At 45.4% G+C, this 16,695-nt stretch overlaps 1 protein-coding gene across 4 annotated transcripts in view; it reads left to right on the forward strand.

Annotated features, from left to right (window-relative positions):
- Positions 1-16,695, forward strand: part of MYO5B (myosin VB) — a 363,462-nt gene that overhangs the window by 292,370 nt on the left and 54,397 nt on the right. For all 4 annotated transcript variants that reach the window (XM_063639552.1, XM_055299641.2, XM_055299651.2 and 1 more), the window contains exons 22-23: positions 4,793-5,026; positions 16,504-16,588. In XM_063639552.1, coding sequence (XP_063495622.1) covers positions 4,793-5,026; positions 16,504-16,588 — 319 coding nt within the window. The remainder of the gene's footprint in view (positions 1-4,792; positions 5,027-16,503; positions 16,589-16,695) is intronic.

Here is a 16,695-nt window from a genome sequence, read left to right on the forward strand (position 1 = left end):
GAAAAATCAAAGAAAAGCAGATTTAAATGGCCTATTTAAAAAAAAAAAATAAATAAAGCTTTTTGCCTTAAGCTTCCTGCTTGGCAAACATCTGTAAGTGGTGGCAGGTGTTAGCTACCCTGGGCAGGATGCCCTGTGTGTAGAGGGTGATCAGAAAAGGTGGGAGGAGTGGATAAGCTCTTGCTTTCTTGTGCTGTTGCCTGCACTACCTGACTAGGCACGCTGTGCTCTTCTCATTAACTCATTTAATCCCCACCAGAACCCTAGGAGATAAATATTAATATTATTCCCATTTTAAGGATGAAGAAACTGAGGCACACAGAGGTTAAGTAGCCTGACTGAGGTCACACAGCTAGTAAGTAGCATGGCTGGGATTGAAACTTGGCAGGCTGGTTTCAGGGTATGTTCTGCCACCTCTGACCAAACTATAAGGTATCTAGCTATTGGGAGACTCTTGGAAGATGTCAGGAGAACTCCTCAGTCCAAGGGAGACTCTTAGCCTTAGTTTGGGTTCTTGCTTATACAGATAGCATTGTCCTTGGGACCGGCTGGCATTTAAAGTGGGGAGTGTGACCCAGTGTCAAATAACATGCTTGACACTCTGTTACAAGAGGAAGCATTGACATAATCTCCATTAGAGCTCTATATAGGGGCTTGTTTCATTGCAGTCTCTTAGCAGATGGGGCCAACTCTTTGCAAGTGAATTTTTTTTTCCTATAATTCCTGGAGACAATTTAGGCAGTGGTCCTCTGGTCACACAAGGTTTCTAAGCCAGAAGGGGAGGATATGCGAACACCAAGGACACCACAGGTGAAGGTGTCCCAAGGTATTTGTCAGAACAGCATAGGGAGTAGACAGAGTCCCCACTGGACAGTGGCCTTGGTTCTGTCTCAGTTGTATTCACAATTAGAGCTGATAGCTTGGAAATGATTGGGCCTTTAGTTCTTCCAAGGGGGATTCGCCTGAGATCTCTAAGGTAACATCTAGCTCAAAAATTCACTGATACCATGATCTGGCTAGAGTAGGGTTCCTATCCCCAGACTGTGCTCTAGAATCCCCTGGGGAGCTTTTTTCTAAAAAACTATCCTCACTGCCAAGAAGTCAGTAAGGGAGGAAACAAAGATAAAACCAGGGTAAGGTTAGCACCCAACATTCATATCCTAAGGCCTTGTACACCCAACTGGAAAGAAAAGATACAAATTTGGCACCAAGTTTCCATGCAAACAGTAACAGGAAGAAAACTGAGTGGCTTGAGAGTTCTTAATAGAAAAGAACCATGCAGTTCAAGAGGATTTGGAGCTGTCCATGGTGCTGACTTGTTTTTCCTGTGGGCTTTCATAATCTGTGACGTGACAAGCCACATCCTTCACCATATCCTACAATGATATATACAGTGCTGGTTCTTGAGACCATTTCTTACAGTGTCCCTGGGATAGGCTGTGGTATGACATCATTCAGCAAAACGATGTAGTACATGAACTCGGCTCTCTGCCAGCCTGACTTTAGTCAAGCACACATTTAGAGTTTGCCAGTTTAACTTACAATTTATTTATAATGAGAGTAAAGTTCCTTAGACACTTATGAATATAAGGTTATCCTTAAATATATTTTATATGAGAAATACGACACAAATATATGGAGTTAGTAGCCTTTTAAATCAATTTGATTCCATATACTTAGTAGTCACTTTGTAAATATGTTAAATTCCTTATATGTAATCATGCATATATGTCATATACAGTCATGCATCTGTTAATGACAGGGGTACCTTATGAGAAATGCATCGTTAGGCGAGTTTGTAGTTGTGTAAACATCATAGATTTCACTTGCACAAACCTAGATGGTGTAGCCAACTACACACCTAGGCTATGTGGCATAACCTGTTGTTCGTAGGCTACAAACCTGTACAGCATGTTACTGTACTGAATACCATGTAACACAATGGTAAGTATTTGTGTATCTAAACATATCTAAACATAGAGAAGGGATAATAAAAATATGGTGTAAAAGATGGCACACCTGTATAGGGCACTTACCGTGAATGGGGCTTGCAGGCCTGGAAGCTGTGTGGGGTGAGTGAATGTGAAGGCCCAGGACATTACTTTCCACTCCTGTAGACTTTATAAACTGTCCACTCCTGTAGACTTTATAAGCTGTACACTTAGGCTACACTAAGCTTATTAGAAAATTGTTTTTCTTCAATAATTAACCTTGGAGTACTGTAATGGTTTTACTTTATAAATAATACTTTTAACTTTTGGCTCCTTTGTAATAAGGCTTAGCTTAAAACACAAACATGTACAACTCTACAAAAATATTTTATTTCTTGATATCCTTATTCTGTAAGCTTTTTTCTATTTTTAAAATTTATTTTTTGGGGTACCCCATTCTTCATAATGTGCTTATTTCACATTGCATATCTATCAAAACATTTTATGTACCCCATACATATACACACCTACTATGTACCCAGAAAAATTAAAAATTAAGTTTAAAAATTTTTTTTTACTTTTTTTGGTTAAAAACCAAGACACAGATACATTCATCAGCCTGACCCACACAAGGTCAGGATTGTCAGTATCACTGCCTTCCACCTCCATATCTTGTTCCACTGGAAGGCCTTCAGGGCAGTAACATGACAGGGAGGGTTTCTGGGGTCTCCGAGGGAGTGGGTACCCCATGCTCTGCCCTCTGCCAGGCTTGGTTGCATGGCTGTGACACCTGCAGGTGCAGGGACGAGCCTTCTGGGGCCTGCCCTTCTGAAGTCAGATGTCCAGAACAGAAAATGCACCACCTCCACAAGCCCCCAGTGACCATATCTGGATGCCCATGAAAAGAAATAGGAGCTCCCCACCCACACCCCAGAGAGCCAGAGACTCGGGCAACTCTCCAGGGTAGCCACCATCTCTCCAGGGTTCTCCATAGAGAACCTGAACAAGGAAGATAGCTGATGTTTACTGAGCCCCTAGCAAAGTAATTTATCTCCCTAATCTTGATAACCACCCTCTGAGGCAGGAGTTACTATTATATTCCTGATTTACACATAAGGACACCAGGGCACAGAAAGGTTGGTTGATTAGGTCGGGTGTACACAGATGATCAAGGATAGAGCTGGGATCTGAGCACAGGTCTGTCCAGCTCCAGCCACTCAACTCCCTGACATCCCTGATCCAGGTCTCACGTGGTGTCAAGATCAATGTAGCTGGGCCTCCTGGATACATCATACTTTGCGTTAGAGTCCTGAGGTGCCATCTTTGTCAATAGCAGGATAGGATGTGCCTCCCGTTACCATGTGTGCCTCTCTTCATACTCCAAGAAGCTCTACCTAGAGACCTCCTGCCTAGTTATCCTTCTACTCCTAGTGATCTGACCCAGGCTATGCCATCTAGAGAGAGCAGCTGGGCCAAACCTCACGTCCATCCCGGAGCAGAGATGAAGTCAGAGGGTGGCTACTCCAGCATGTGTTCCCTCCCTGTGCTCCACTCCTCTGTGCAGAGACCCTCAGCCTCCAGTGGAGACCCAGACTGGAGTGGATAATACAGACATGCATTGGGGTTTTCAAATAGAATCTGCTTGATTGGATTTCTTCTTTGTGATGCCTTAGAACAAGGCTGCAGGCAGACCAGGCTTGAAGGTGTGTCAGGTTGTAACTGGGAGGTTCCCACAGAGTGCTGGGGAGCAGGTAGCATGTCTCATTCTGTTGTGTCGGTGCAGGAAATGGACTGCTAGCTTGTGTATTGCCATACTGGTCACAACCACAAGGCCCCACAGCATCTGTAGCATTTTACAGGGTCCAAGGGCTTTTCTTTTGCTGCTCTTCACTGTTTTCTGTGAAGTTTAATTTCTTATGTGAATTAATCATTGATTCCTGATGCTCCAGCTTATCGGTGATTTGGCCGCTAGCTCTGTTCTGCCTGGTCCTCCTACAGACCAGAGCAATGAAGAATAATCAATGACCATTGTTGCCTGCTTGATGATTTGGAGAGCCCTATTTCTTCCTCTCCACTTTCCTCACTGACCACTCTTAGCTGATGCTCTCAACTCTTGCGGTGCTGATTTCTTCCCATAATTTGCAGTAGCACTTGATACCAGCACTAGCTTCTTAGGGCTCTAGGCCCATGGGGGATGCTTCACACCTGTGTGTTGCCTGAGTGGGCTGGGATTGGGTATCCCATCTGCAGGAGCATAGTGTGGGCAGGGTGGATCAGGGCATCAGTTCCCTGAGTCTTAGAGTCTTACGGGGCAAGCCATGGCTGACAGGTGGTGAGAGAGATTCCAAGGCCCCATGGAGGGCCTCCTTGGAAGAGGGGATGCTGAAGGGGTCCTTTGTCTCACAGCCAGTGATTAGGTTGCAGCTGTTTGTGCTGGCGAGTCCACAGGCAGGAGGGCTGTGTATGAAAGAGCGGGGAAACCTAAAGAGTGAAAGCTGCAAACCCAGAGAGCCAGCTTCTTTGTTTCTGCAACTTAAAAATAAGGTGTAGGATCTGCCCAGCCAGACATAGAGCCACCTACTACTAGGCAGCTTCCAGCTCTGCACATGCTCACGAAAGCTCCTTGAACTCTTTGAATGTCAATGTTGCTGTTCTTTGTTTTCTCCTATTTCTGTAAGTTCACAATAGTGTTTTCTTAGGGAGATGCCAGGCAAGCACTTAAGCATGCAATGATTGTGAGACTTAATCCCACCTTGGAAGTTCCTTTTTTGATTGCCTTCATGCTTTTTTCCTGGTAAAATAACCCTTTCTCCCCCCACTTTTTCTTCTCCCTTCTCCTTGTTTGCTGATGTTCTCCACAGAACAAAGAGTTCAAGACACTGTCGGAGCAGTTGTCCATGACCACCTCCACATACACCATGGAGGTAGAGCGGCTGAAGAAGGAGCTGGTGCACTACCAGCAGAGCCCAGGTGAGGACACCAGCCTCAGGCTGCAGGAGGAGGTGGAGAGCCTGCGCACAGAGCTGCACAGGGCCCACTCGGAGCGCAAGATCTTGGAGGACGCCCACAGCAGGGAGAAGGATGAGCTGAGGAAGGTATGCACAGGCCAGAGGGGTAGACGCTGGCAAGCACAGTGGGTGGGCACACGGAGCCACCCCTCAGAGACCACTGCTGCTTCAAGTGGTAAAATTGCCATGGTCTTGGGCTCGTGTCCACAGTCTGACCATTCATCTGTGTCTAGACAGAAAGTGGCATGCTTTGGGGAAACCCACACTAGCATGACTGCGCTTCTGCTGTTAGCTGGACACTATGGCATCCCCTGGAAGGGGCACATGGTGTCTGCCTGCGAGCATTGTTTTTATGGTCTAGAATTAAGCCCAGGGCTGGCTCTGTGACCCGCATCCTTGTTGGCAAGAAAGCCATGACAGAGGCTGGGGCTGATCTTGATGTTGCCTGCAGGGGAGGGCAGCCTCTGGGCACCCCTGGCCGTGATGCAGCACTGTGCTTTGGTGGAGGTGCCTCACCTTTGAACACTTAAAGTCTCAGCCTGGCACACCCACCCTGGTGGGCTTATTTCTTACACCATGAAATAGAACTTCCTGAGCTTTGCCCCAGACCTGAACATCAGGGCACAGAGATTCCCTGATCCACTGCCAGGATAACTGTTTCAGCCAGGGAAGTCCCAAGGGCTCCTGGAGAGCCCCCGACAGACTTGAGTCATCACCGTTCTGCCTCCCACCACCCTGCCCCCACCATCTCTACAAGCCACAGGGAAAATAGCATGTTGCCTACTCATTCAGTGTCTGTCCATCAATGGGGAGTCGCAGTGGATGGGGATCTAAGAGAGAGGGATCCAGTGTTCAGGGTGTTGGAGTAACAACTTCAAAATTGGGGCAGGCTGGATGCTGCTGCAGGAAGGGCCCTGCGGTAGACCTTGGAGTCCCCAGATTCTCATCCCCACTCTGCCATTCCCAAGCATGTGCAGAAAACCTCACTGGCCTTAGTTCCCTCATCTGTGTGTATATTTATAAAAGTTGGTTCAGATCATCTCCAAGGCCCCTTCTGGACTTGCACCTGGCCGCCGCCATGAGATTGTGTTTGGCTTCTGGAAGGAGCAGAGGCCCTTGGTCCTATGTGGGAGTCCTTCTCTCTTCTATTTCCCCTGCCTTTTCCTGGCCTGAGCCCTCCTGCAGCTGAGGAACACAGACATCTGTGGAGGTTATAGAGCCTACAGTGCCGGCCCGTGCTGGGCTTGCATAGATCTTCTTCCCACCTTGGGCCTCAGCACCATCAGCTCCTGCCTTCACCCAGACCCCAGGGATCTCCAGGGGTCAGAGGTGGGATCCAGGTTAAGGGGAGAAGAAAGTAAGACATGGGCTTCCCATAAAAGGCCACCCTCCTGATGTGTTTCTTTGAGGTACCACAAGACCCTCTGCCCAGATAAGTCACCTGTCAGCCTGCTCACCATGAGGAATGAAGTGGATTCATTCTTTAGGAGAAAGCATGTGGTGCTTGGAAACTCCTACTAAAAGTGGCTACAAGCCTTGTAACCTACAAATGGAATTCCACACTTGTGGTTTGTCTAACCTTGGGAGCAGATAAATGGGATGGTAACCTTTCTACATGAATAAAAACCAGAAGGTGAGGTCCAAAGTCAGAAAGGATCAATAATAGAACTGGAAACTCCTGAAACTAGTGACCCTGGGAGAAAAAATATTCCCTGCATGTGTGTCCCAGTCAGATCCGACACCTGCAAAGTCCGTTTACCCAGCAGATCCACAAAATCAGGTCTCACCTACCTCTGCCCCAACAGATAGCACTTGACTCATCAGCTCCCCAGCCCCGCTTCCTGCTAAATGCTACAACTTGGGGGCTTCAGCACGCTAAAAACTCAAGTTCCATCAAAGGGAGTGCATAAGAGTTTATAATATGAAAATCTTCATTGGAGGAGCAAAACAGAGAGGCAGACTCCCTCCTCCACTCCTTAAGAAATGTTGCTACTCTTCTCTAGGAATAATATGCTGACCTAGGTCTTAAAGAAAATTAGAGCTTGGAATTGGTAACAAAAAATTAAGGAGGCTGCAAGGAGGGGAACACTAGGAGCAGAGTAGTGCAAAAGCCCCTTCCTACCCCAAATGTAAGCAAATTCCAACTTAGAAACACTCAGAAACCAACAGGAGATGACTCATGAAGTGGCATGTCCACCTCTTTCCTGGAAGAGAAAAAGTGGAAGCAAACATTCTTTAGAATCTTCAGAATCTTTTTGTTGCGGTGGTTGGAGGTAGGTAGATGAGCTGGCTGGCTTTTTTTGTTTTGTCTTCTGTGCCTCCTCAGGGTATAATATTTATCAAAGGCACTGTGTCAGTCTCAATAAATGCTAACTAATCAGACAATCGGTTTCCTCCAGGGCTTGAGCAGGGGCCTGCTCTGCATTGGGCAAGATTGATGAGACCAGCCAAGCACAGTGAGGGGGGCGACCACTAGTAGATGTTTAATGAGTTTGATATTTCCATCAGCAAAGGCAGCAAGTGTCGTATTGGAACTGCTATGCTGGAAAACTCTGGATTTGCCATCTCTGACAATATTAATTGGCAGGCCACGTGGCTGCCCTGCCTTGGCCTGTGGGAGGCCAAGTCTCCCTGAGGGCAGGAATTCATCTCTGTGTCCACAGAGTCCAGAGCAGCTCTGTCACATAAGTTAGATGACATCCTTTTCTACTAAAGGTATCCGTTGTTTTGGTGCCTCCACGGGATAGTCCACACCCAGGCCCTTAGCCTCCTTCCCTTTTAGCCTGTGCATTGTGTACATTTCGTTCTTTTTGAAAGCTTCAGTGATCCCTATGCTGGCTGCTTCTGTACAGCTGTGCTCTTTTGCATGGCTGCTCTGTTTGGTGAAAGAGAGGTGGTCCCCAGGGCTGCCCTAGGCACAGAGGTGACAGCTCATTATTCAGAATCTGCTCTGAAGGCTGCTCAGTGGAATTGTTACCAATTCCAAAGCAAGGCTTAGCTTGGTGCAGGGCTGTGGTGGGTGAGGAGGAACCACCCACAGCCAGGTGCCTGGCTCTCAGAGGGGGTCCCTGGTCCTTGTGAGAGATGACTAGCAGGCCCCCAGGCACTAAGCATTCGGACTAGTGGGGCTGGGTTGTGCATTTTATCAAGACATCAGTCATAGAACCCCTAGCCACTAGTTGGTTGCCTTGGGTAGTTCAAGTTATAAAGGTTTTGATTTCTCCAAATAGAGGTAGAGAGATCTGGCTTGGGGAATGCGGGCTCTCATAGTAGAGCGTGTTGAGCCTTCTCCCCAAAGGCGTGGAGCAGAACTACTTTGACCAGCCAAGAGGGGGTTGTGCTCTCAGCAGCACCAGGACTCATGGTTCATGTGGAGGCTGAGGATTATTAGGAAGGGGGCCCTGACCCATCTCTGGAAGGACGTTGTCTTGCTGCAGAAAGCACAGAAGCTCATGGTCCTTCATTCAGCAGGTGTTTGAATGACTGTATGTGTTAGACCTTGTTCTACACACTGGGGCAAAAGGTGAATGGTGTTTGAAAAAGCCCTTTTCATTCTTAAGGAGCTTAAATGTGTGGGGATGGGGGAAGAAAGTACAGACAGGAATCAAACGTGAATTACCCATCATGGGCTACAGACAACAATGAAGCAGAGTAAAGGGGATGGAGGGCGACCTGTGGGGGCCTGAGGGGTATGGTTTCACTTTTGATGGCCGGAGAAGGTCTTTCTGAGAAGACACCTGAGTGAGAAGATAAGCCAAGGCTATTTGGGGATAACAGGTGACAGATGTGGCACAGATGCACATGCCTTGGGGCAGGAGTAGGCTGGGTGGGTGTGAGGACCAATGAGGTGCTCACTGGGCTCAGGTGGAGTGAGGAGGTGAACAGCAGGAGCACAGTGCAGTCAGATCAGGAAGGATCTTCTGACTTCAAGGGCAGCCTTGACCCGTGAAACCTCCAGAGAGATGAGCAATTCTGTCCTAGGCATTTCAGCTTCTGTGAGCTTAGGGGTGGTAGAGGAATTAAAACACATCTGCAGGACAATTTTGAAGATATTTTAGCCATCGTTTCCAAGTTGTCTTACTATCCAAGGAATGTTGATTTTCAACTTTTGCTTTAATAACTCAACTACTTTAAAAAACAAATTCATACTATGCTTACTTAGAAGAACATTCTCAGAAAATGGTCAAATAAACACTTTAAGCTTTTGGAGAATTAAAGGTGTTGTCCCTACCTAGGGCCATGCCTGTAAATGTGGTAACTGCACAGCATCAAGGACAGATGGCAGAGGAACCTTTTCTGATCAGCGTTGTCCAACCAGTTTTCCCATGTTTGCTACTAGAAACCTTGTGCTGGGTCTTCTTACAGTACTAATATCCCACTTGAAAAAATAAGACAAAACAAAGCCCCTAGCTACATTTGTATCCCCAAAGACAAACTAGTAAAGACAGTTTTTTAGCATGTTGCTGGGGCATTTATTTAACTTAGTATAGGTACTGTATTAGCCTCATAGATACAGGATTTTCCTCCAGTGTTAATTCTGATAAGCTGTCCCAAATAAGCTTTCAGAAGAAACACTGAGTAATAGTGCCTGCAAGAGTTAAAACTAACCACTCCCCCAAGTCCAAAAAAAGGAGCTGCTGAATGGTGTTGAATGAGTCCTGAAACCTAAGGTGTTATTTATCATGCTCAGGGGATGCAGCTGCCTGTTTTATGTTGTTAAAGCGTCTCCCACTGCACCCTGCAGCCCTGACAACCACAAAGTGGGGGCCATTTGGCTGCAGAAGTTTGTTACCTGCTGTGTCTGCCAACAACTGTTTTTAGCTGGCTGGGAAGACTGGGGTTGGCTGGTACCTGGGGAAATATGATCAAGGAAGCATTCTCTCACCCACCCGGGGTGTGGAGCTGAGTGTGGGATTGGTCCTTTCCTGCTGTTCATGAAAGATCAGGAACATGGGCCTACCTCCAAAATTGTTTAGGCAAGCAAGAAACGCAAATCCCCCTGATGCCACTTTAAGGTATGGCTTAGAATAATAAAGCCAAGTCAGAGACCTACATTCATGAATCAAAGAGGGAAACAGAGGGAAGAAACGAGCCTCAAAACAATAGGTGTAGGTGGCATACGTGTTGTTAACCACGGCACTCCCAGACTGTAGTCTTGGCTCAGGTTTTAGATCATAGGTTGTTGCAATGAAGTCACATGTTCTTAGGTGGCATTCATAGGACTGGAGATTTCAGGACCCACTTGGTGATGATGTCATGCACTCTGTGCTGGGCAGATGGCATGTTCCATTTCAGAGCGATATTGACTGTGTGTAGGATGCGCAAAGGATGGCGAGGGGTCTTGGTCTTCTCAGGTGACCTACTGCTCTGTGAGCCATCTAGATATTAGGAGGATGTTAAGGGGAAGCAAAGTTTTGCTCCATGGTAAGGTCTGGTTACTTCACAGCCTGCTGTAAAACCTACCAGTAGTTGACTGATTCAGAGGGTATGGCCTTGTTCCTGGCAGGATGGGACAAGACCGCTGCCTTCCTAAATATGACATAGATCATGCTTCATTGCACCACCCTAGGCTTTATTTTGTAAAGTACATACCATGTGGTTTCTCCTGTTGTGTTGTTTTCAGTTTGATTTTACTTGTATGTCTAGAAAAGTGAAACCTATTTTGATAATTTGCCAACCTAATTTAAAGGTGCTCCTGAAGTCATTGAGTGGTGAACTGCCTCCAGTAATAGCAAATTAGATGCATTTGAAGAGTGTTTTTCCTACATTGTATGTGTTCCCTAAATTGAATTATTTGATTAAACAAGCTCATGTATTCTAGATATTTTAGTCAACTGTAAACACACTTATTTAAAAAAAAAACAATTTTAAAGGGAGCCCTTATTTGTGACTGAGGGAATGCAGGGCCTTTCTATTCATTTTATAAGCTTTCAGGTGCTGGCGGTGGCCTGGGTTCTGAGGATGTGACAGTCTGGCAATATAGTCCCTTGGTCCATGTTGAGGACTCTGGTCTAGGCTGAGCAGGCAGATGTATGAGGAAGCATTGCTGTCTCATAGGCTCTGGAGGGATGTGCAGGCCCTGTCAGAGGAGGACACCGAGCACGGGGGCACCCCCACCACCCCGTGTGGTACAGGAATGTTTCCCAGGAGAGTGCTGGTCAAGAGCTAATAATGAGAAGAAAGTAACCAGTAAAAGATGGGGACAACAGAGCCTGGCAGAAGGAACAGTGAAACATTCAGGCAGATCCTGGAGGGCAGGAAGAGGCTGGGGAGGGGAGCTGGGCCCACCCAGGTGGAGTTAGGAGAATAAGAGGAGTTCAGTGTTTCCTGAGGACAAAGGAAGAGAAACCATTCACAAGCTGATTCTCCCTCTCTCTACCTACCCAGTCTTGACTTTTCTCAGTGCCCCTGCCGCAACCACACGTTTTGGCAATGTAGAACTCTTCACATTCCCAAACCCGTGCCCTTCCTCCTTCCAGACCTTTAGGCACTTGTTCTTTCCACCTAGAATGGCCCTCAGCTGCCTGAGACATCCCACTTGCAGGCCTAATCCAGATGACCCCCACCTCTTGTGAAGCCTTCATGGACCCTGAGGCTACCTTCTTTTCCTTCTAAATCACCTTATTGTAGTGATTCTCAATCAGGGGTGATTTTGCCATTAGGGGACATATGGCAGTGCCTGGAGACATTCTGGTTTTCACAAATTGAAGGTGGGAAGAGGGTGTGTTGTATTGGCATCTAGCCGGTAGAAGCCAGGGATGCTGCTGAACACCCAGGAATGCATAGGAGAGTCCCCTACTCCCCCAAGAAAGAATTATCCAGCCCAGAATGTTGACAGTGTCAAGGCTGAAAAACTTTGCTTTCTAGGAAGCTGCTACAGCCCTTATTGATATCATTACTATTTATGCACCTGTCCCTCATCCCTGCCAGGCTGGACACTCTCTGAGGACAGCTACTATATTAGACCGTTCTTGCGTTACTATAAAGAAACACCTGGGCTGGGCGAAGTGGCTCACACCTGTAATCCCAGCACTTTGGGAGGCTGAGGTGGGCGGATCACAAGGTCAGGAGTTCCAGACTAGCCTGGCCAATATGATGAAACACGTCTCTACTAAAAATTAAAAAAATAAAAATAAATTAAAAAAATTAGCCGGGCATGGTGGTGCATGCCTGTAATCCCAGCTACTCAGGAGGCTGAGGCAGGAGAATTGCTTGAACCTGGGAGGCAGAGATTGCTGTGAGCTGAGATTGCGCCACTGCACTCCAGTCTGGGTGACAGACAGAGACTCCATCTCAAAAAACAAAAACAAAAGAAACACCTGTGAGTGCATAATTTGTAAGTAAAGAATGTCTAATTGACTCACAGTTCTATAATCCGTACAGGAAGTGTGGTGCTGGCATCTGTCCTGATGAGGGCCTCAGGGAGCTTCCAGTCATGGCAAAAGGGGAAGGGGGAGCAGGTATCACATGGCGAGAGTAGGAGCAAGAGAGAGTGGGGAGGTGCCACACGTTTTTAAACAACCAGATCTCGCGTGAACTCAGTGAGAACTCATCCCTCACTGAGTTCACGCTAGGGCAATGAAAACTTTGCTTCCCCTTAACATCCTCCTAATATCTAGATGGCTCACAGAGCAGTAGGTCACCTGAGAAGACCAAGACCCCTCGCTATCCTTTGAGCATCCTACACACAGTCAATATCGCTCTGAAATGGAATATGCCATCTGACCAGCACAGAGTGCATGACATCATCACCAAGTAGGTCCTGAAATCTCCAGTCCTATGAATGCCACCTAAGAACATGTAACTTCATTGCAACAACCTATGATCTAAAACCTGAGCCAAGACTACAGTCTGGGAGTGCTGTGGTTAACAGCGTGTATGCCACCTACACCTTCTATTGTGAACTGAGTGAGGGATAAGTTCACCAAGGGGATGGTGCTACAGCATTCATGAGGGATCCACACTGCCTAATCCAAAGGTCACAAAGATTTGTTGCCATGTTTTCTTCTGAGAGTTTTATAGTTTTAGCCCTTACATTTAAGTCTTTAATGCATTTTGAGTTAATTTTTGTATATTATGAGGTAGTGATCCAGCTCCATTTTTTTCCATGTAGATATCCATTTGTCCCCGCACCTTTGATTAAAAGACTATTCTTTTCCTCATTGAATTGTTTTGGCACCCTTTTCAAAAATCAATTGACTGTCAATGTGAAAGTCAATTCTGTTTCATTGATCAGTATGTCTGTCTTTATGCCAGTATCACGCTGTCTTTATTACTTTATCTTCTAGTGAGTTTTAAAATTTAGAAGTGTGATTATTCCAGCTTTGTTCGTCTTCTTCAAGATCCTTTGGGTATTTTGGATCCCTAGATATTACATATGAATTTAAGGAACAGCTCATGAATTTCTGCAAAGAAGCCATGCAGGATCTTCATAAGGATTACATTGAATCTGTAGATGAATTTGAGGAGTGTTGCCATCTTAAAAAGTGTTTTGATCCATTATCTCAAGATGTCTTTCCATTTATTAAGATCTTTAATTTCTTTCAATAATGTTCTTTCATTTACTGAGTATGAATTTTATACTTCTCTTGTTAAATTTATTCCTAAGTATTTTATGCCATTATAGTGGAATAGTTTTCTTAATTTATTTTTCAGATTGTTCATTGCAAATATGTGGAAATACAATTGAGTTTTGTATATTGAAGTTGGACCCTGCAACCTGAACTCATTTATTCTAATAGTTTTTAAGTGAATTTCTTAGGATTTTCTATATACAAGATTGTGTCATCTGCAGATAGCATTCATTCTGGATGCTTTTGTCTTTCTTGCCTATTGCCCTGGCTAGAACCTTCAGTACAATGCTGAATAGAAGTGGCAAGAGCAGACACCCTTGTCTTCCTGATCTTAAGGAAAACGCATTCAGTCTTTCATCATAAAGTGTGGTATTAGCTATGGAATTTTTATCAGGTTGAGGATGTTCACTTCTGTTCATAGTTTGAGTGTTTTTATCATAAACACTCGCTAGTATTTAGTTGAGGATTTTTGAATCTATGTTCATAAGAGATACTGGGCTGTAGTTTTGGTTTTTTGTGATTTCTTTGGTTTTGGTATCAGAGTAACACTGGCCTCATAGAATGGAATTGGGAAGTGTTCCTTCTTCTAATTTTTGGAAGAATTTGTAAAGAGTAGATCTGTTTAAATTTTTGGTAAGTGGTGGAATGGTTTTAAAGTGTGTATTTCCATTTCATGCCCAGTGAGAGTAATGTAGAACCATCTACATATATTGATCAACTGCTCTATGCAGTGACTTTTGCTTGGTACTTCATATGCGTCATCTCATTGAATGACGAGAAACTCTGTGAAGTGGGTGTCCTCTTTTTTTTTTTTAGATGAAATCTTGATCTGTTGCCAGGCTGGAGTGCTGTGGCACGATCTCAGCTCACTGCAACCTCCGACTTCCTGGTTCAAGCGATTCTCCTGCCTCAGCCTCCCAACTGGCTGGGATAACAGGCACGCACCACCACGCCCAGCTAATTTTTGTATTTTTAGTAGAGACAGGGTTTCAGCATGTTGGCCAGGATGGTCTTAATCTCCTGACCTCGTGATCTGCCCACCTTGGCCTCCCAAAGTGCTGGGATTGCAGGCGTGAGCCACTGTACCTGGCCGGGTTTCCATTTTATAGAGGGGGAAACAGGTTTATAGAGCCCAGGATCTGTGTGGCTGTGAAACTTGTTGTCTTTGCCATATACCACACTTAGGATGTGATCACAAGAGATCATTCTGTGGGGAATGGTGATGGATCAGCCAGCCATAGGGGAAGGGAGATCTCAGGTCTGGAAGCCTGAATTTTGAGGGGGCACTGGCATGTGTTCCTCATTCTCTCCCTGCCTGTTTTTTGCAATGCTCAACTATGTCCTCATTCATGTCACAAAGGCAGGGATGTGATTTTAGTAGGGAAAATTACTTGACAGCCTCCTGCAGAATGAATCTCCAGGGGATCGAAGCGCAAAGGTGAACCAATTGCAATTTAGCCCCCATGTTATAAAAGACCCTTTCCCATCCTCCTCTATACCAACTAATGATTTCAAATTCTCTTAGAACACAGCTGAATTGTTACTTTTTAAAAACCCATACAAATAGTTGCTCTAATAATAAATAGCAAAAACATTTTTTAAAAACTTTCTTCACACTTTTTTTTTTTTTTTTTTTTTTTGAGACGGAGTCTCGCTGTCTCCCAGGCTGGAGTACAGTGGCGCGATCTCAGCTCACTGCAAGCTCCGCCTCCCAGGGGGTTCATGCCATTCTCATGCCTCAGCCTCCCAAGTAGCTGGGACTACAGGCACCCGCCACCACACCCAGCTAATTTTTTGTAATTTTAGTAGAGATGGGGTTTCACCGTGTTAGCCAGGATGGTCTCGATCTCCTGACCTCATGATCCGCCCACCTCAGCCTCTCAAAGTGCTGGGATTACAGGCGTGAGCCACTGTGCCTGGCCTCTTCACACTTTTAATTCTTACTCCTCTTTGAGTAGACTACAATTTTTCTTTAATTAGTATTTTTTCTTTTATACCTTTCTTTTCTGGTAAGAGTCAGCTTATTTTGGTTTTGTCAACATCATCAGAAGTCCAACACTAGATTAGACAGTTGAATGTCAATAGCAAGTCATCTCTTTTCCAGAATTTGAACTGTGCTGGTCCAATAAGACAGGTAAAGCAAGTGGGATGAAGACCAGAGATAATTTGTTCATTGTGAGCTTTTGGCCTTCCTAAGACCAGAGTTGAGAGCTCAAAATTTAGCAAAACAGGCAAAGAAATACAAAAACATGAAAGCTGACATGGACCCAATCCCTGTTGGACTGAACAAAAGGGGATGAACGCGGGAATAAAGACAAAGACAAAAGAGTATATTTGGAAGAAGGGGTCGGGGGCTCCTTGCTTCCAGTAAACAAGGGCCCTGAGCTTTTAGCTCCCTTCGTATTTATTGAGTAAAAGAGATAGGGAGAAGGGGGTGGTTGTCACTCAGCAGCTTGATTCGGTGCAGGCTTGCACAACTGCATTCTCTGAACAGTAGTCTCCAGATGTTCCAGTAGATAACCTCAAGGAGCACGGTGCCAGGGAGTGATTGCACTCAGCAAACCTTCTGGTGGCAGGTGCAGATGTGAGTTTGCCCACATCCTGCATTCATGATAAACAGTTTGCTGTTGGATCATATAGCCTCAGTGGAATGCTGACTTGGTCATGATGCACAGGCCTTCAGCTCTCTACAGAAAGCCTGTTATCTTTGCAAGTTCCTCAACAAGGCATGTGAGCTTGGGATAGACTTTTCATGATGCTTTAATGGACATTAGATGACCATAAATAGTGCTGAGCTCATCTGTCTTGTTTCAATGGGATTTTTCTTTTAGTACATAATTTTTCCTTGAAAACGAAAGAAGCTTTAACGAAATCAATTTTCTTAAACAAAAAGAGCATTTACACATATCCAGTTAAAATTCAAATCCCACAAGAGGAGCCTCTCCTCTTCCCAGCATCATGAGACATTTTTCCCCTGTTGCTCTCTTCCAGCGAGTTGCAGACCTGGAGCAAGAAAATGCTCTCTTGAAAGATGAGAAAGAACAGCTCAACAACCAAATCCTGTGCCAGTCTAAAAGTAAGTACCAAAGCACTTGAGTTTTATTTGGGGTTTTAATCTCTTTTCCTCACTGACTTCCCCAAAGACTCCTAACAAGTGTGCAGTTAGACTACAGGCTACATTGG

This window comes from Symphalangus syndactylus, chromosome 1 (genome assembly GCF_028878055.3).
Source record: "Symphalangus syndactylus isolate Jambi chromosome 1, NHGRI_mSymSyn1-v2.1_pri, whole genome shotgun sequence".
Classification (NCBI taxonomy): Eukaryota; Metazoa; Chordata; class Mammalia; order Primates; family Hylobatidae; genus Symphalangus; species Symphalangus syndactylus.